Below are 21303 nucleotides of genomic sequence, written 5' to 3'. Positions count from 1 at the left end.
CTCAGTAGTCTCTAATAATTCAATGATTGCATTAAAGTGGTTGTGTTAATAGAGAAGCACAATATATACCCAGTATAAATATAATATATATTTATATCATCTATATTAATGACATAATATACATTATATTTATTTACATATATTATATATTATATATAAATATAGTTATATTATATTATATATTGTATGTATTATATTTATACACAAAATAATATATATTGTGTATATATGTAATTGCATACACAATATACAAATAATATATATAAATATAATGATTAAATATGTATACAATTGGTTAAGAACAGAATCATTTTTGATAGAGAAGCATGCCACCCCTCTTTGCCCTGCATTCTGTTACTTCCATGAAGCTTTTTCCTGACACCTTCAGGTGTCACCTGTGCTACTGTTAGTAACATCCTGAATGGCACAGAATCATACATTGTCCTACATCACTCTTTAATTATTTCATTTCTGATGTTTGTTTTTCCCCCCAAAAGACTGAAATTTCCTTATGATAAGGATCATCCTATGTTTCCTGTGATTCACATGCTGGTAGCTCACCAGGATCGGCACTTGGGTGCTGCCCCCTAGAGACACCAGAATGCAGCTCGCATCCTTAGGCCAGGCCAGTTCTGGATAATCGTACTCAAAGTATTAACTTGGAGTTTTGTGACCATAAGAAAAAAAGTTACTTGTAAATGTCTAGAGCCCTACTAGGGATACATCAGCATAATGTGCTCCTTCAATCACAATTAAATAATCTTCAGCATAGTTCTGGTATTCACTGCTAATTCTTCCTCCATAAAAAATTTGGTTAAAAACAAAACAAACCTTAGAGAGAAGAGGCTGAAGACAATAACTGTATCCTTCCTTTCTTCTTTTTCTGTACCATTTATCCTCTGTTTTTCTGATGCCATCCTTGTTTGTTAGAAAGGACAGTGGTTTAAATCAGGGCTTTTATCCTCATGCGGAGAATTCTCAGTCTCTCTACAGTTGTTTCTAAGTTTGTAGGTGCAATCTTCACCCTTCCCTGGGAAATTCTCTGGGCTGTTGGCCTCTCAGCTGCAGCCACTCCTGTTCCATGTATTGGTGAAACATGAAGAGGTTTTGCAGGACACGCTCTGAAGAGCCTCCTGTAATAATCTGACACCAGGAATAGTCTTTCTCACTCTAAATGAGTGTGTGGACTTGGTTTGCAACCCCTCCCACAATAAACCCTCCCTACATACACCACCCAAGCTGGGATGGAGGTTTTATAGAGAGCTGGAAATTGTGGTGGGAAGAAAAGAACTTGCAAGCTGGGCACTACCTAGAATAATTTCCCCTACTGACCTGACACCATTGCTTCCTGTTTACTTGCAAACTCTCCCTCCCTCCGTTATAATGGCCCAGATGTTCTGTTTACCCTTTCCGTGCCCACTATGTTAGGGCTAGCCCAGCACAAGAGCAAGCACATAAGTGATCCACAAAACCACATACATTGACATGAACAGGTGATGGATTGATCAGTCAACAAGTCCTTCTAAACATGTGTATGTGTTCATCCTGGTTTTGACTGGTATGAGAGATGCAGAAAGACCATGTAGAAAGTCTTCACATTCAAAGAACAAACACACTTCTTTGAGAATATTCTGGGTTCAGTCACCACTCCTCAGGTTCTCCGAGGTTGAAGGAGGAGACCCAGAGAGGGGACCACAGGAGGTACATAGGAAGGGAGAAAACATAATAAAGACCAACCCTAGATAAAAAAGGGTTAATGACTTCTCTGTGGTAGTTGCTAAGGGAGAGGGAAGGCTTCTTGGAAGCTGTGGTGTAGATATTTGTTATCAGCCCCTGTTAGTAAAGAAAGGTTTCATGAAAAAGGTACTTCCAAAAAAATATGGTCCTTGTCACAGCCCAGAGCTGCCTAAGGAGACCTGACAACTAAATGTAATACAGGCTTCTGGAACAGGAAAGGCACTGGGTAAAAATCCAAATCAACTATGAGCTTTAGTGAACAATAATGTATCAATATTGATTCACTAATTATAAGATCTGTATCATACTAATGTGAGATGTTAGTAATAGGGAAGCTGAGTTCAGAGGAAATGGGAACTCTGTAGTGTCTTCTCAATTTTTCTGTAAGTCTTAAACTGTTCTAAACACTAAAGCCTATGTAAAAGGGGGAAAAAACAGCCTACAGCCTACAGAATATCCCTGGCTTGGTGACAGGAAGGAGTCGGTTTGACAATGACCCTTTTTGAAAGAAGCGACTTTGTTGTTAAATGCCATGTTTGTGGCTTGATCATCAATTCCTATAGCAATACTGACTGAGCTCTTGCTCGCTTTTCCATGGTTGATTTTTGGCAGGCAGCAGCAGCATTTGTGTGCTGATTATAATTTTGCGATGCATTGTCGGTAACCAGGGTGTATAATGGATCTTCATCTCTAATTACTTTTCTCTCCACAGGTGTCTGGAAAGGGTCCAGATGGGAATGCACACAGCATCCGCTTTGAGGGGATGGAGAGACAGTACGCCTCCTTACCCAGGTAGATCATTCCGGGGTCTCCCGTCTCTAGCTCACCTACCAATAAAACCTTTAGAGAAATCTACATGAAATGGAAATCTGACTTTGGACCTGGAATATGTTATAATTTGCCTCACTGCCGTCTGCTACAACCTTCGCGCCATCTTCACAACTGTGCTAATAATTGAAACACTTGTGGGTTACTTTTTAAGGGAAGAAAATAGTATATCATTGCAATTGGACATGTCAGCAAGAATATTGGATACAGAATGGAAATCCTAAGCCATTGCTATAAAAATGGTATTGAACATCCCGCACCAAGCTTAGGGACAATAAAATAGTAAATCCTCTGTCCTAGCAGTTACCTACAAGGAAGGGCGAGTCAACCTTAACCTTGGAGCTTCCCGTGGGTGTTAAAAAGCAGGAGAGAAATGTGAACCTGGGAAGATGTTCTTTGCTTGATTTAGAACCTGACCGGGTACGCTAGGCAGTCGGCAAATATTGCTGAGAGGCACAGGCACAGTGTGGGAAGGAAATAATGACGTGGGAAAAGTTCACTTGGTGATTCTGGTCTAACGTGATCCACTTAGGCTGTAACTAGACACCCCTGAAAATGAGATACAATTCTCAGAGGTTTGTGCTCTTATCTGCAAGATGAAGAATAATTTTGGTCTGCTATCAGTAGCACATGACAAAGAGGAAAACTTTCCAAGATTATGTCTAGGACAGCTACTATGGGAGTGAATCAAGAGTGTGAGAATTCATGAGTTCGTGGCAGGGGGGCGGGGATGGGGGCAGGTGGGGAGAGGTGGAAATAAACAAAGAAAGGTGAATTCCAGCCAGAAAACTGAAATGTTACGGAATATCTCCTTTTAAAAGAAGGGGGAGGATCCTAAATAGAGCTTTTTTATCAAAGTGGAATTGTTGCAGTGCTAACCCAGAGGGAGTTACTGTGTTGAGTTTCACATTGGCTATAATTCTGTGTGGGAATTTACAAAAATACCATCCTGGATATTGAAACAGGCACAGCCTAAGTGACCATCTGCTCTTATAAATAGTATGTTGATTTTCAAAAGTAATAAGATCTCGAATCTACTGGAGAACCAATTTTTAACACCGATTGGGCAGAATACTCAAAATACAATATTTTTAAAGCTTCTGTACAACTATATTTTATTTATCTCCTGGTTTTCTTTTTTTATAGGTTGTCTCCTAGTCTTTTTTCATCTTTGATTTCTTCCCTCTCCTTACTTTTCCCTGGCCTACTCTTTTGTTTTCATTTAAAAAAAATGGAAGTCGTCTCCAAAATTTATTTTAAATATAACATTTCTGGCTTTCAATGTTGAAGTGTATGGAAATTGTGGTTAAGGCAGATGGAAAGTAGTATGTTCTTATGAGAGGGAAAAAAAAAGATAAAACTGGAAACAGTTTAATGTCTTCCTGGCCAACTTGCACCAGACTGCGGAAATGGATTTTTTTTTTTTTTTGGTACAAATCAAAAGCACAGAAATAACATTGAAAATTCTATAATTTTCACTCATTCACTCCCCATCTATCTATTAGTCATCTACTCTGCATCAGGCCCCGAGAATACGGAGACTAGAGACACAGGACCAGTCCATCTTCAGGACCCCACTGTCTAGGACAGGAGACATCGAATCACCTTTTTAGGACAGTGCAATAAATTCTTAGTTTAGTAATTATTAGCAGAAAGTCCTCTGAATTTCCAGCTCCTGTTTATTTTTACTAATAAGCCCTGAAATGCTCAGTCGTGGCTGAATTTCAACAAGTCTATTTTAGGATCAAACCCTGCAAAGGGAGTTTTCTCACAAGGACAATACATTTATGTTGTTCGTGGCTCTGGAGCTATCGCCTCAAAGCGGGAACTGACAAAATCCTGCTGGGCCGAGAATGGAACCATAGCTGGAAGGGAAGCATCTTAGACCAAAAACAAATTTGGCCAATAGTCCGCTCACACCCATACACAGTGGTAGGAGTGATTGGCCACAGGAGCAAACAGAACTCGGTGGCCACCTGGCAACCAGAAGTTGACCATGATGGACAATAAATGGAGCTCTGACAAATGCTGGAAAGGTCCCTGGCCCTTGTTTTGAAGTAGAGGAGTTCCACCTCAAGTAGAGGAGTTTCCATCTCAACATCTAAAGAAGAGATGCAAAGCATCCTCAGCACTGGGCTCCAGCCCATGGGAGGCCCCATGTTACCCACCCAGGTGCACAGTACAGAGGCAGGAGCCCACTGCTGGCTTCAGGAAGCCATGCAGGCAGCTCTGTGTGCCAGGGACATTTGCCCTGGTTTTCTAGCCCTCCCCCCCTGGAGAGTTTACTGTTCTCTTGACTGACTCACAGCAACTCCACGGCTCTCTCTCCCTTTGCCAGGGGAGGGAGGTAAGCACATCTCTAGGCATCGGATCCCCTCTTTGTCATAGAGCCAGGGAGCTTTACAATATTTAAGGAGTTAAATTTTTAGTTAAAAATAGGGATACTTCGGGGTGCCTGGGTGGCTCAGTCAGTTAAGCGTCTGACTTCAGTTCAGGTCATGATCTCATGGTTTGTGAGTTTGAGCCCCGCATTGGGCTCTGTGCTGACAGCTAGGTCAGAACCTGGAGACTGTCTTTGGATTCTGTGTCTCCCTCTCTCTCTGACCCTCCCCTGCTTATGCTGTCTCCCTCTCTCTCCCCCAACAACAACAACAAAAATTAAAAACAATAGGAATACTTCTATCTCTGGGATGTTGGTGGCCAACCTTCCAGTGGACTAAACAGGCTACTGACTGATGTGGTTCCCATGTGGTTTGTGGAGAGCATCACAGGAATTTTCAAGTTAACTCCGTAATATCGATTTAGGTGTCAGATTTGGAACCATTGACACCCAGAGAGAGAATGCCCCTCAGCCCACCACCAACCCCACCCCTAAGGCATGGAGTGAGTTAGTAGCCCTGGTCAAGGGGCACCCTGTTATGCTTTCATGGAATTCAGTCATCTTTAAAATAGGCTCCTGCAACCAGCAGCCAGAGTATAAAAGACACTTCAAAAAGTAAAGCCAGAGCCCTAGTGAGCCCAGGAAAAAGACAATTCCTAGCACTTGGTAGTTAGGATGTTGCCTGAGGCTAAGGGCTAAGGATGTTAAGTATTATTGTTAAGCAATGTTAAATCTTCTGCCTCTGAAGGAAAATGACTTTATTTCTTGTCTCCTGAGGGTGCTGTTTTGGAAAGCAGAGTGCGGGTGTAATACAGCCTTGTTAGCAAACACCAGGCTGTTACCGGGACCGGCGTTTTACCATCCTGTCCAGCCCCCAATTTTCTCTGGTAGTAAACACAGTGAACTCAGCATTCCCTTATTCTTGCCCGACACAGATTACTACTCACCCTGAGCAAGTGGGAAGCGGCTGTGTCTTAGGCTGCCGTACTGTGTGAACATCAGTGTATGTATTTTTGCAAACAGCTGCTTTTTCACTTCAGCCTCCCAGCCGCAGTCTCTTCCACAGGCCTCTTGTGGTCAGTCCCTCTAGCAGTGAACTTGCTACTCACCCCAAGCCTCCATTGTTCCCACCTGGCCCATCCCCGGCCCCGTGGGATCCCATTATCCCTGCTCTACAGATGGTTCACTGCACCGGCACATGATGTTGCTCTTCCGGGCTTGTAATCAAGTGCTGAGTCCTAAGGAGTGAGCACAAACATCTCTTCTGTGGTCCTCTGTGTGGGGGCGGTGAGAGGTTGCTGGAAAAACTCTTTAAAATGCCTTCATTGGTTCCACTACAAAATGCACATTATGCAACCCCAGCTGGGCCCCTGCTGCTGTCCAGAAGTCCAGTCGTGCTGTCGACTCCCTTGACTATCCCGCAGTGGCCGTTCGGACCCGGCTCTACTCCTGTTAAATTCTATGAAAATGACTCAACCCCCCCAAGCCCAGTCTCTAGAGATGACCTCACTTCCTCTCCTCGGTGACCTTGAGACATTCAACATGAGCTCCTCCACTTCTGCCCCCCACAATTCAGACTCGCTGTCTTCATTGACCACACTTCCTGAGGAATGACAACAGGGCATGGACTTGGAGTCCGGCCATAATTACAGCCCCAGCTCTGTCACTTAGCACCTGTGTGACTCGGGGCACGTGACCTAACTGCTCCAATCTCAGTTTCTTAATTTGCAAATGAGGATGATATGAGGGCCTCTGTGTGGTGCTGGTGTGAGTGTTTGGTATAAGCAAAACCCTTCGTGAAGAGCCAGCCTGACATATTGTAAGGAGTTTTTTTCATAGCACTAGCTCTTTTTAATGTTATGTCTGGGGAAGATGCGTTTCTCTAGTGAGTCAAACCCATACAACAGAATCCATTCTCACTGGCTCCTCGGGGATCCTGCACCGTCAAGCACCCCTCTCAACCATCGTGCAGTCCCTTGGCATTTATGTCCCCCTCCCCACCACCTATTACTCTAAATGCATAGGCTCAGCTGCACAGTTCTCTGAGAGCCCACAGCATGGACAAGGGGAGAGCCAGCTTGGGAAAGACCAGTGGTCCAGATGGTCAAAAGCAAGAGGACATAGCAAACCAGGATGATCTGAGTAACAAACTGTACTGAGGGGCATGCTGGGAGACAGTAATTCTTGTCGGTGGGGCATTTCATATAAGGCTCAGGTGGCAGGACTACCCCATACACTTGACTCTAGTCCATCAGAGAAAACAAAACCTCTTCTTCTTCCCAGATTCCTACCTTAGGAAGAGTGGCTCATATCTGTTGGCTCTATTTCCACACCACCCACTGACACGGTAGCCTCTAGCCCAGGCTTCTGACACTGACACTGATGTTTCCAGCTCATTCTGCCTCCAGCTCCTTTCCTCATGTAGATTCTCTTTGAGCAGATGCCTTGATTCCTACAGATTCAGTTCTCACCACTAGGATGATAATCCCATGGCTAGCCTTCCTATCTTAATGTGACCCCAGTTACAATTGCCTGCTTGACACGTCCATCCTACCCCAAGATACTTCGAAGTTCCCATGCCAAAACTGAAGACCTCGATGTCATGTTTCCTTAGCTCTTCTTACTTTTAACATCCATGACATTGTTTGGCACCTTTCCTGTGCCACTGAAAATACCCTGGATTAGATTATGATTGCTTCGCTGCCCCTTTCCACCCCCATTGGACTATAAATTTCTCTAAAAAAGGGATATTGTTTTATACCCATCATGTTTGACACCCACCACAAGGACCTAACATAGGACCATGTTTATAACAGGTTTTTAATGCATGGGCATACAGATGAAAATAGATTTTTTTGAGATAAGTAAATCATAAGAAAGAAGTTCTTCCAAGTTTTCTGAACCATTTGTTTCAGGACACCATTTGCCGTTATAACACCAATTTTCATGAAAATGTCTCTTTTTCCCTGAAATCTGTAGAAATCCAGACTTCTAAGTAGTCAACTCTAATTGAGCATTTACTATGAACCAGGCATTGTTCTAAATGCTCTGTATCTACTGACTTAATGATCACAGCAGCCCTGCGACTTAAGAGCAACCCTATTATTATCCCCATTTCACAGGCAAGAGTGTAAGTAAAATTGCCCAAATTCAACAGCTAGAAATGGCAGAGTTGAGATTTGAAGCCATGTAGTCTGGCTGCAATTTGTACATTTCACTTCTGGGACTAAGTTCAGAGTCAGAATCAAACTCTGTGGGGGTGCCTGGCTGACACATTTGTGGGACATGCAACTCTTGATCTTGAGATTGTGAGTTCGAGCCCCACATTGGGTGTAGAGATTACTTTTTTTAATATCTTTAAAAAAATATTCTTGCTCTGTAGAATTATATACATACTGACATATTTAAAGATGAGGGTCATGATATATGCAGCCTAAGCCCAAATGGTTAAAAAAAATTTACAACAACAAAAAAAGGAATCAAACTGTGATCATCACACTCCCTTGTATCATTTACTCACCTTCTTGTCTTTCTCACTAAACTATAAGTACCTTTGAGGACAGGGACTATGTCTTATTCATCTTTGTATATGACACAGAACATTACTAATATGCAGGTTAGGTAATGCCTTTCAACCATCTCTGTAATGCTGTCATAAAATCAATTCTCTTCCCATCCCCTGGGGTCCCTCCCTTGAAATATGAACAGTTTAACGTGTAATTGCTAGATGAACATTAAGCAATATACTTCGTCTACCAAAAAGGGAATCCTGTTTTGTTAGAACACTCCTGAGAGTTGAAAAGCAGTATGTGCAAATTGGTACTCTGGTTCTTTAAGATTAAGAATAATGTCTACCCGGAGGGAAAAATATGACAATACATTTTCGGGTGGAAAGCTGCATGAGCATTCCTGAGGAGAGAGAGATTCCCTTTCCCAGGATTGATGCGGGACAAAGGCCTGCTCAGGCTGTATTTGGCTTCCACTCCTAATGTTGCTCTAACCCATATTACATGAATTACTCGAGGGGGAAAAAATGTGTCTCAAGCAGCCTTAATTTGGCTGGGTAATGAGAAGCAACATACTAGTACTGATTTCGGGTAGAAAGAGCAACTTTAGAAGGAGCAAACAGCTTATGCTTGCTTCCTAGGATCCCAAAATAAACTTGCTTTCTAAGTGTGTTCCCAGTGTTTTGGTATTGGGCGGGATTGTGTTCAGATCAGAGGAACATGCCATAAGAACATACTTCCGCTTTAACATTTCAGTTGGTTCATTTTGTCAGCTTCAGCTTTCTTGCCTGCATATGCTGGGCCCACCCGGGGAAGACTCAATCACAAGGACACTGCTAACTTCGCAGCTTGCAATGCGCACCATGCCTACTCCATCGTATCATCCCCGAAAGCATTTTGTCTGGGCATGCCCAGTGCCCTTGACTGTCATTTACCTCGCTGCTTGAAGACCCTCTCCCTCCCTGATCTCTTTGGTTCTGTCCGAGTTAGCTTCCGCTCTGCTCACAGCCACCCAATTTTCCTTTGCCAACCTTGCATTGTTTGGTAGCACTTGCCAAGCAGATGGTAGTGACATTTGAGTTTTGCAAAGATTTCCACCAATGCCACAGTACTGGTCTTTGCTGAAGCTAAGCTAGGGAGTGATGGAGTGCACTGCAAGTGTGAGCCTTCAGCACATTAGGCATCTATGCGCGTGAGCATGTGTCTGGTGGGGGTGGGGGTCGGCCGTCTGGGCCTGTGGAAGTGGACAAAGTCCCCAGGTTGCCTAACTGAGTACTTCTCTCTGCCCCAGAGCCAGTTTGTCAAATAAGAGGCTTTATGAGAACGTCCACACTGCTCTAGGCAGGCCTGGCTGCATGTTCAGCCAGGGTTTGAGGCCATTCCAGCTACTTTTTCTCTGCAGGGCACTAGACAAAGGCCTGCTACACGTCATCGAGATACGGCTAATCCTGGCCAGTCTCTCTGACACCTCCCTGGTGGCACAGCTTTATCTGAACTGCCTTTCCGTGCGGGGACAGCCGCCTTTCAGTGCTTAAGTCTGTGATCGTTGCCCTGACTTTGGAGGGAAGCTAAGATGAGCTGGAGAATCTGCTAGATCCTATCTTCTGCATCCACCTACGATAGACTAATGCCTTGTGAACATCAAAGAAGCTCTGTTACCCCACCAGATTAAATGCCTCATCCTCTCTCCCGGCGCTCCCTGTGCTGAAAACCTAGTCTCCTCAATCCCTGGCTGGCCGTGTGGAGTCGGCTGCTTGTTTGGTGCCTCTGACACCACCTCACTCAATGCAGAGGACAAAATGATGAATTGGTGGCAGTTTAATTCTTGGGAAGATGAAGATCTCTCCATTGTTAAGTCAAACTTCCGGAAAGATGCAGAAAGCCCTAGCAGGTAATACTGCCTCAAGATGCCTAACAGCTGAGATCAGGGGGTTAATGCTGCAGCCATATCATTTTATGTCACTTAGTTCTTCAGATAAAAGTCCATTGTAATCAAACTTCTCATCATTTCCTCATAGCCAATATATCCTTGATGCCAGTTAGAATATTTAATATTAATTACTCAGTGGAAGGCCTCCATTATGAGTTTAGTTAGATGATTAGTGATTTAAAACATGTTAAGACCCATTACAGTATTGATGTCCCCAAAATAGTCTTTAGTGAATCTTGATGGACCATATATATTAAATTCCACAAATCTTTACTTTTCCCTCATTTTTCCCTAGAAGATTTCAAACTATTCCATGACTGTTTGTTAGGTCCTCTTTTTAGGGGAGGGGGATGTGCCTGTTATTTGAACGGTGCCAAATCTGACATTACCTTGCATTTGAAACGTGTTACACTTGGTAAACTGACTTCCACGATTTCCCTCCTACACATATTTGAGTGTTAGCATTTATCTCCCACATCTCCAGCCAAAGGAAAAGAAAAGGTTATTTTGTGCCTAGGCAGCTGCTTCACGTAGAGAGTTGCTCTCTCTCTAATTTCTCTTATTCTTTGGTTATTCTTGATGTTTTCCCCTTGTCTTGTCTCTCCACCATCTGCCACCAGAGCGCATGGCGTCGGAATCACTTCTGGTAGGTTTCCTGACCCTGCTGAAGTGCTCTGCTCGATGCTCTCACGCTGCCCCTGCCTCCCTCTGTCTTTTGCGTCTCTCCAGCCATTTGCTGCTGTTCCCTGGCCCCAGTTCCTGAGTTTGTCCTGGTTCCAACTGACTGCAGGCAGAGACACTCTGAATAAACCAAGTATATTAGTTCCTTATCGTATCTGGTTTGTATGTGTTCGGGAGGGCTATGTTTCAGGATTATTTAAAAGAGCATTACGTCACTGAAACGTGCAGGCATCTCGGATAAAGAGCGAGCGCCTCCCCAAAGGCGTGAACACACGATATCTTACCCGGGAATAATTAAGAGTAAAATCGCTAGGTTCAGTTTCCATTTATATCACCAAAATCTGCATGCAGATTGTTTTAACGATGTCATGTTTACTCCTCAGCCAGCCAATTGTGTGTGAAAAGAAAATCAAACGAAGACCAATTAAAGCAAAGGCATAAGGGGAGTGATGTAAATGTGCGGAACGCCCACCCTGTGCTGTGCGTTTGATATGGGTTGTCTCGTTTTCTCCTCGCCATCCAACTGGGTAGTAGTCGTTAGGATGCTCATTTTGTAGAAGAAAAAAGGCCATCCTTGAAGTGGCAAGATTAGGATCAGAATTCAAGCTCAGTTCTTTCTCATTCTCAAGATCTTTTTTATTTCACTTTACTTTACCACTAACACTGATGAGTCAGGGAGAGGTTGGAATACAACAGGTCTTTTCTTGGGCAACATGAGTTCACGGGAAGGAGGATATCTTAGGCCATGTTAGAAATGCATTCATTGCTTCTTAGGCCTTCAAAGAGCATGGAAGATGTTGAAAGCTGCAGGTGGTGAAAAGTAATAAAATACAATAAGACAAATAATAGGGAATTTATGGGGAAAAGAAAATTACTTTTGAAGCATACCATTTTTATTCTTATAGCACTAAGCTTTCCCTAAGTAAAAACAAGAGAGCCACATTTGCCTGAGAGCAAGTATTCTGTTGCTATTGGGAGCATAAATAAGGCTGTAAATGGCCCCAGCGAGGGTGGTCCACCCCAGGTACACGGACCAGGTTCCCAGGCCCCAGACTGCACAAGGCCTTTCCGCCGAAGCACTGGTCACGGGGTACAGGGGAGGAACGGACACTTGGCAAGCATTTATTATGCTCTAGGAACTCCAGTGGGTACTTTAAATCTGACCTCATTTATTTCTAGTAACAATCCTGAAATAAATATTATTATCCCTGTTTTATAGATGAAGAAACTGAGGCTCAGAGAGGCAAAGTGATACGGCCAAGTTTGCACACAGAATAAATGGCAGGCTTTGGATAGTCTGGCCCTTTGTACCTCTGAAACCTCTAGAATCTTTATAAATCAAGCTGTCGTGTGCCAGCCTAGCTATAAACAAACAGAAGAGAAGCATTCAATGACTATCCCTTACTGAGGCCGCGTTTGCTATGCGGTCCCCACCCTAAATCACTGCAGTATGTAACTCTAGGACGTTGAAATGAACAAACCCCTAATAGGCATTCAAAATTTCTAAGAACAGCACCCATGAACTGCAGAGCTCCCCTTCACATATATAAACACCCACCTCCTTCCAGCTGAAATATCTTTTAAACGATGCTCTGTTCTAAAGACTGCCTCTTTGTTAAGCTAGTGTTTAAAAAATATACCAATTGGTTCCACTTCAGCGATTTTCGTAGCCAGGAAAGTACTGTTGCTACTTTCACGGTATAGTCCTGGCAAGTCCTCAGGGGACATGGCTGCGATGTAAATGCCAGATAACTGTGGAGGGATGGCATCCATTTACTGTGTTGCTTCAAGTCCAGAGAAGAGAACGTTGGCAGTCAGTTACCGTGAAGGTGCCACACGAGCCCATCTGTGCCCTGGATTTCGTGTGACACAGGCCCCATAACCTCAGTCATTGTGCCAGGAAACACCTTGGTCCAGCTCCATTATTTCTAGCAAAGGCAAACATTTGCAATACAAATGTGGGAAGGGTTGGTACAAAAAGAGCAGCATCCAGAATGTGTTCTTGCTTATATTCCAAGTCTTCAATTAAGTCTAGAGAGAAGGGGTTGGGGCTCGTCCCAGAGGAGGGCTGTCCCACTCAACAATCAGCAAACGTGACCCTTACGGTTGAACATGGAATGACATGTTAACTAGGTAGGAACCTGGCAATTCTCACTGGCCCCTCTCCACCAACAATATGCTCTGGGGCATGATAAGTCGCCTTTAAACTTGGCCATTGCTTGAAAGTGAAGACAGGGTGGTGACTGTTCAGATAAGGTTTCTGCCCACTAATTGCTCGCATGTGGCTGAGGCAAATGCACACCCATTTCCAGAAATGATAGTGTCTGACAGGCTGGGTTTTGCGAGGTACTGGAAAGAGCTGCAATTGTGGCAGCAGACGTCGAAGATGGAAACTAAGCACATTGAGCTATTTTAAGGAGTTTGCCACAATGAAGTTTTTCTTCTGGAGCCATTCCTATAAAATCAGGATAGGAGTTTGCGCTTGATCACTTTCCACTGATATGTTGGTGCCTTTGACAGTATATGCTGAATGGTCTAGACTGTGTAACACCCTTTTTATAGTTTTTTTTCCTAACATCCAGAATCAGGCCCATACGTATAAGACAGAACTTCTAGCCAGTATTTATATGAGTGATTTCCAGACATGCTGCATGTAATATGGGCAGGATGCTGTGAGGACTGTGTTCTGTGGATTGGTGGGTTGGTTATAGACAAGTCACTTATGTGACCACCTTGTCAACAGCTTGAATTCCATTGTTTGTCCTTTTTCTGGTCACTTCCCTCATATGATTTTTAAAAAACCAAGATGAGTCCTGAATTGTTCAGAACTAACTGTGTGATTTCATAGCCTAAACAGGTGAGCTAACCAAGTCATCTGTGCTTGCTTATTCCTTCATTCAACAACTGTTTGCTGGCCACATACTAAGTACAATACACTCTGTAGGCTGTGAGGACATAGTAATGAGCCCACAAGACACAGTCCCTATACTGTGAAGTTGTAATCAAGTAGAGATGACAAAAATTGTACACAGAGTTCACAGAGAAGACATAAAGCTGCTCTATACCCCTCATGAAAAACAAGAGATAGGTGATTCCAGAAAATATGGGAAATTGGCCTGAATCAAGGGAGGGAGGGAGACTTGAGCTGTGACCAGAAGGAGGTTAAAGAGAAGGTATAAGGCACATTCCAAGCAGAGAGAACAACGTGTGCAAAGGCCTTGTGGGAGGAGAGAGCACGGCGAGCCGGGAGGCTAAGACAAGACCATGTGGGTGGGACAGAGGCTGTGAGAGCAGAACAGAAGTCAGCAGAAGTCAGACCATGAGTGCTTCGTATGTTTGCATTCATTTGAACGCTAATTAGAAACCGTGTGTGAGTTTTAAGCAGAAGGAAGACATGGTCAGATTTGTATTTCAGGCATTCTTTCACCTGCAGGATGGAGAATAGATTGGAGGGAGATGGGACACAAACTAGTTCAAAGCTGTGGCTCAGGCAGGAGACGGCGGGGCAGAGGAGGGGGAGGGTGATGACAGCGGAGATGGGAGGAGAGGTGGGAAGAACTGACAGAATGTGATGATGGATGGCGTGTGGAGGTTCGGGGCGTGAGGAAAACCAGGTGTCGAGAACGGATCCCCACACGACAGCATGGGTGCTACGGTATCGTTCCCCAAGGGAGGAAGGGCTGGGGGAGGACTAGATTTGGGAGGGGAGGGAAGACCAAGAGTGTGAGTTGGGACATCCTAGATTTGAAGTGCCTTTTACACTTCCAGAAGGCGATCCTGAAATGTGGAGTAGAGATGGCTCAATATGGATGGGAAGTGCGGTGGCTAATCCAGGCGGTTAGACACACGTTTATTCTGGAACTCAGAAGACCCCAGGCATATCAAGCGTGGTGATATAATAAGCCACAGAGCGTCATGCTCAGAAAGTACAAAAAGAGGCAGGTGGACAAGTGCAAACTGCATAGGCCCAGCCGCCAGTGTGTGGTTGTGACATGTCTTCCTTGCTCATATGGACAGCAGAGGCTTATCTATCACTGTCCACGTAATTTCATTCTGGAAAATATATTTTTCTCAAGTAGTAAGAGTTGGTGACTTAATGCCATCTGGCATTCTGTGACTAAGCATAGCTCTGACCCCATAAAGTATAAGCATGAAGATAATAAGAAACAGTGGAAGTCATTTTGGTAACTGTGCTATCCTTCTAGAACAGAATATCCTTGTTCTTCAGAAATATGCGCTGAAAAACTCAGGGGTAAAAAGGTGCAAGTCTCCAATTTACTCGCAAATGGTTCTGGAAATAATATGTATGTACAATAATATGTGTGTACATGTTTATATATATGGAGATAAAGAGGAGCATGGAGGGGAAGGGAACAAACAGGAATGAAAAGAGAATGAATGATAACATAAATGGGACAAAAGGTGACGATGTCGTGAATCTGGAGAAAGGGCCCAGGGATTTCCTTTAACTACTGTTGCACTAGCAACAACAGCAACAACAAGGAACAGTGGAAGTTCTCATAATTTTCTGGTGCAAACTCAAAAGTAAAATACGTCCTCATTCTAAAGTCTTAAGCTTGTCCAAAAGCAGACCGTGGGACAGAGATTTGAGTGTAAGTGATTTTATTTGGGAAGCAATCCCAGGAAGTATTGGAAGGAGAGTCAGGATGATCAGGGAAGAAAGCCAGTCTATACCGCCTTAATGAGCAGGTTACTGCTGCAGGAAATGGGGATCAGTTCTGCAAGGACCCTCTGGAAACCCTACGGAATGCATCCACACCTGTGCCAGCCAAGAGCAAGGATGTTGCAGAATTTGTCTTGCGAGTCCTATTTGTCATTGGCTAAGGATGGCTCCTGAAGGAGCCAGCTCCCCAGCAGGTCTGCGTATCTAGAGCAGTGGGACGAGGAAGCCTCACACCAGGAAGCACGAATACATGGACTAAGTCGGAGTGTGGACCTGAGATGCTGACAAGCTGGGCGGGGCCAGGCAGCACTGGTCTAGCAAGTCAGTGTCAAGTCCCAGGGACAGAGTGGGTCAGTCCCTGCTGTCCTTTCACAAGGGAAAAACATATGATTCCTAAGGAGCCCTAGAAGGTCTTGATGCATTCATTTTTTTTCTCAAGTAGGCGTTATATGAACCAGTCCTGTATTATATGGAGCACAGGGACTAATGATAGAATGGACAGGGCCTCCCAAGAGTGTAACCTCAGAAGAAGCTATTTCCGGTTTCTGTGTTTCATTCAAATATACAATTCATCAAAATGATGTAAAGTCTTTGATGAGTTCGTTTTCTGTCGAGTCCATGTTCAGAACATTGCTGAAATATAGCAGCACATCTGAGAACACCAAAATACACAAGCCTCAGGAAAATGGGAATTTGGTACTTAGGTGCCTAACTCTCGCAGGCCCATTAATGTATGATGCAATTTGAGTGTCCGCAGTGACTTTGCTTATGATCATGGCTGTAAACACCTACTGAGTCAAGTTTACACGGATTTCAACAGGCCGCCTTGGCTCCAATTAAGAATAGCAAGAACTTGGCCAAATGCAGGGACTAGTCATAGAGCCCTAGTCATACTGCACCTGTGGTCTCACCTTAGCTTAAGACTTTATGGGGATCTCAGTGTCATATCCGTGAAACCCATACAACTGGATCAATCACATCGACAGCTAAGATGCCTAAGCTCATCTTCCTGAGAACAAAATGTATAGGTATAAATCAAGTGGGCGACAGGATAAATTCCTAACATGTAATTATTAGATCAAAGAGTGAATATTTTTAAGGTTCTTGATATATATTGCCAGCCTGACTGCTAAAAATGTTGTCCCAACTTCTTCCCCACCAGCACTGAAAAGAAAGTATTTTTTAACTTGTGTCAATTTAATAGATTAAAAGCTACCAATTACTATCATAAATTGTTTTAATTGGTAATTCCTTTACTTGTAATGAAGTTGAGTTTTACATGTTTATTGGAATTGGGTTTCTTTTTTATCCAGTCTATGGTAGCTCCTCTACTTTCATATCATTTCTATCTAGATGTTTAATCCTTCTTGATTTACTAGAGCTCTTCATATATTAAGGATATTAACACTTTGTCATATCTTAATATTATCTTAATTTAACTTTAAATTATACTTATGGTAGGAGTTTCTAACTTTTATAAGTTAAATCAACAACCTTTTAGTTTATGATTTATGCTTTGCTTTTATATGTAAAAAGTTATATTCCTTCATGAGTTCAAGTACATTTTGCCCATTTTTCTTCTAGTTATTTATGATTTCATAGATTTCTTATTTATTCTACCACAGGAACGCTTGAACACACATGTCATTCTGAGCCATAATGTACTTTCATAACACAGTTTCAAGCAATATCAACAGTGGTATTGTTGTAATCCTAAGAAATACGTGGTGGTCTAGATACTCATGTTAAATGGCTTTTGCAAATAATACAGAAGGCGTCCGTGCAATTTACTGATATGCATCAACCAGTCACAGTTTTGTTTCTTGCTCTCGCTGCAGTGAGACCCTGTGTCGTAATACACAGGTGTCCTGAAGCATTCTGATCTGAACCGATGGCACATGAAACCACAACACCAGGTCTTCAGTGTCCTAGGAGTAGTCAGGATCACCCAAGTGGGATTCGTTCTTAAGATGGCACTTCTCGTTGCAAAATATGTGTTCCTCTCTTTGACCCTCTGCCCACTGATGTGACTGACCATCTGCAGCATGAATATGGTGTGACTATTGAGCTGACACACACACCTTGCTTCCTCTGGGATCTGCATGCCTGTGTTCCTCAGTTGTGTGTCCCCAAGTGTGCTCCCCAATGACAGTATTTATATCATTCGAAATTGCTCTTTGAATTTCTGTGAGAAAGAGATGCAGTTCTACCAGAAATCGACTTATCTTGAGATAGTACATGTTATTACTTTGGCTAAACCCAAAGGAACTGTGAAAGGGGTCTTAATCTGGCATATTTTAAATGTCCATCAATTGGTTTCAGGGGATCCTCAAATTCCCTGAAATTACATTCCATTTTTGCTTTTAGAAAGAGAGAGAGCAAGCAGGGGAGGGGCAGAGAGAGAAGGAAAGAGAGAATCCCAAGGAGGCTTCACACTCAGCACATAGCCCAATGCAGGGCTCTATCCCACAACCCTGGGATCACGACCTGAGCCAAAATCAAGAGTTGGATGTTCAACCAACTGAAACACCCAGGAGCCCGCAATATTTTTTAGTTTATTTATTTATTTTGAGAGAGAGAGTATGCAGGGGAGGGGCAGAGAGAGAAGGAGAGAGAAAATCCCAAGCAGGTTCTGCAATATCAGCACAGAGCCTGACACAGGGATTGAACTCACAAACCATGAGATCATGACCTGAGCTGAGATCAAGAGCCAGATGCTTAACTGACTGAGCTGCCCAGGCACACACACACACCCCATTTTTTTAAATGAATAACATTTTGGGCATATTTCTGAGGAAAGGAGTGAGTGAGAAAGTTTTATGAGTCCATAAATTTAAAACTTACTGAATTGGGGGTAGTTACTGTAAAGTCTCCTTAAAGGGGTCATTTTTAAAAATCCTTCGCTTATGATTTCTATGTGGCTGGCATTTTTCTTTCAATAAGACAATAATGTCTTCATAGAGAATATTTCATTTGTAAAATTTATGAAAAAAAAATACTCAAACAGTAATGTACTGTGTGGAAGGGTGTCTTCAACATCAGGGTGAATGTAATCATTTTAGCAAGAAAGTTTACTTTGGTCTACCTTTTAGCCCTGACTAGCGTAACATGTATATATATTTCTGTTTTAAACCCAGCCTTTTGTATGCTTTTAGAAAGAACAAAATCTTCCCAGCATGTAAATCCCAGAAAACAGGATGAATGGCATCAAACTCTTAACTAGGTGCCCGCATTTCCCTCCTCCCCACTACAGGACCTGCTTACGTTGCAGAGGCTACATCTGTGTGTTCACCAGTATGACCTAGAGAAGGATTTATACATCCTACTATCTTCCCAGCTTTTGAGAGGTAGTGTTCTGTCTTCATCCCCTGAGAATACAGAGGGAGAGGAAACACTCATGAGAAGGAATAGTAACCTTGTTTGGAACACAAAGTGCTACGTCGATCCCACTATAAATCATAGCAGCATAAAACCACAGGAAACCAAAGAAAGTAAAATACTAACATTAAACCCCAGCCACCCCATCATGTATAATTTAGATAAATAATCCATTTAATGTATGTAGGATGTTGTAATACAGTTGTTCACGTGCCACTGGCAACAGTTTCTACTGGAAAAGAATAGAGATATGAGTTGCTAGTAGATGACAAATACCCTTTCTTAATTCTAATATTTGAAAGCTGAATGTAAAAAAATAAAAAAATAAAAATAAATAAAGTGGAAAATCCAAAAAAAATAAAAAATAAAAAAATAAAAGCTGAATGTCCTCAAATAAAATACTGATCAGTGGCTAAAACTCCAAGGGCTGCTATCTCTTTGTCTCATAATAAGGATTTGTGGCCTAATCTAGCCTTTTCTTGACCTTTTTTCCTAATGGCGGGATATTAATAAGAGAAAGATGGATGCATAAAACATCCCCTGGATGTGAATGTTTTTTTACATATGAGTAATTTCAGGCGGCTAAAGATGGAACGAGCTAACCTGAAGGTAACAAACTGCTCACTGTCTCCACCAAATTAGGCTTAATGCTGAAAGGCATTCCTTAAGAAGTCAAGAAGGCCGGAGGTCAAGCCATCAGGCCAGGGGGTGCAGCTGTTGGACCACCTTTTGCGGTCTCCAAGGGAATAACCAAAGAAAATCCAGCAAAGAAAATATCTCAAAAAATCAACAGAGAGAGTAAAGCAAAAATAACCAGATGTCCCCAAAGACTCTATTGGTATTATGAAGAAGGCTAGAGCAGGGCTAAGAGGGTTTGGATTTTATCAACCTTCCTAATAAAAGTCACTTGGCTCTCCATCGAGAAGAGCAGTTGGTACAATAGGGAAAGGTTTTAAAGACCATTAATTTTTTGAAATGAACCAGCTGGCCTTATTGGCTATTAAATAATGAGCCAGATTCTCCCCAGTGCCTAAGTCACTTTCTAGTAGTAAATTAGTCATTTAGGGAGGCACATTAACTCTTTAAGAAGATTGGAGTTCGATTTAGTGCACCTTATGTGTAGGAGGAAAGTTGTAGGGAACCTGGCTGAAGCCGAGCAAAGACAGAGACAAGATGGAATCTGATGGAAGAAACTAAACCTGTGACTTGTGATGGTGTGACAGCTGAGGTGAGCATGGGAAACTTGAGAAGGTGAGTTGTTGAGGAACATTTAATCTGGTGTTCTGAGGTTGGACGAGAGTATGACAGTAGAAAGCGCTGACACTTCATTCACACATTCACTCATCCATCCACGCACTCATTTAGTAAACTTGTAGTTAGACGGTACTATGTAGCCAGCACTGAGGAAATATTCTGCAGTGAAACACAGTCCTTGTCTCCAGGGCTTTACAGTCTAGTCTCTGGTGGCTTGGGTAGGGAGTAGAAGAGAAACAGAGATCGCAGTAGAGTGTACTAAATGCTCAAATTTTATATACATACATTGAATTTGAGGGGAAGACGTGGCAAGACACATAGTTTGAAATATGTTGGACATCATGCTAAGACACTTGACTCTACCCAGAAACCTTCAGACCATTGAAGGCTTTAACATTTTTGTTATGTTTATTTATTTTGAAAGAGCAAGAGCATGCACGTGTGAGCAATGGAAGGGCAGAGAGAGAGAGACAGAATCCCAAGTAAGCTCTGTGCTGTCAGCACTGAGCCCAATGCAGGATTCAGTCCCATAGGCTTCAAGATCATAGCCTCAGTCCAAATCAAGAGTCGGACGCTTAAAGGACTGAGCCACGCAGGCGCACCATTGAAGGCTTTTAAACAAGGGAATGATTTGATCAGATCTGCATTTTAGAGAAAGCCCCTTGATAACTTCATGGAAAGTAAATTGGAAGAGCAAGACTGGAATGAGAAAGCACAATGTGAAGCTGTTGATATAATTTTTTATGAAGAATGCTGTGGGTATGAAATGAGGCTGCTGCACCCAGAAAACAAATAACCCAGTGAAGAAATGGGCAGAAGACATAAACAGACACTTCTCCAAAGAGGACATCCAGATGGCCTACAGGCACATGAAATGATGCTCAGCATCATTCATCATCAGGGAAATACAAATCAAAACCACACT

General features: G+C 42.9%; 1 protein-coding gene across 1 annotated transcript in view; it reads left to right on the top strand.

Moving 5' to 3' along the window:
* The window catches only part of PARD3B (par-3 family cell polarity regulator beta), a 1000837-nt gene that overhangs the window by 942845 nt on the left and 36689 nt on the right, over positions 1-21303 (top strand). The window contains exon 23 of the mRNA XM_029934009.1: positions 2450-2529. Coding sequence (XP_029789869.1) covers positions 2450-2529 — 80 coding nt within the window. The remainder of the gene's footprint in view (positions 1-2449; positions 2530-21303) is intronic.

The sequence above is a fragment of the Suricata suricatta genome, chromosome 3 (assembly GCF_006229205.1).
Source record: "Suricata suricatta isolate VVHF042 chromosome 3, meerkat_22Aug2017_6uvM2_HiC, whole genome shotgun sequence".
Taxonomy (NCBI): Eukaryota; Metazoa; Chordata; class Mammalia; order Carnivora; family Herpestidae; genus Suricata; species Suricata suricatta.
The sequence above is the reverse complement of the archived record's forward strand: the minus strand, read 5'-3'. Positions and strand labels throughout refer to the sequence as shown.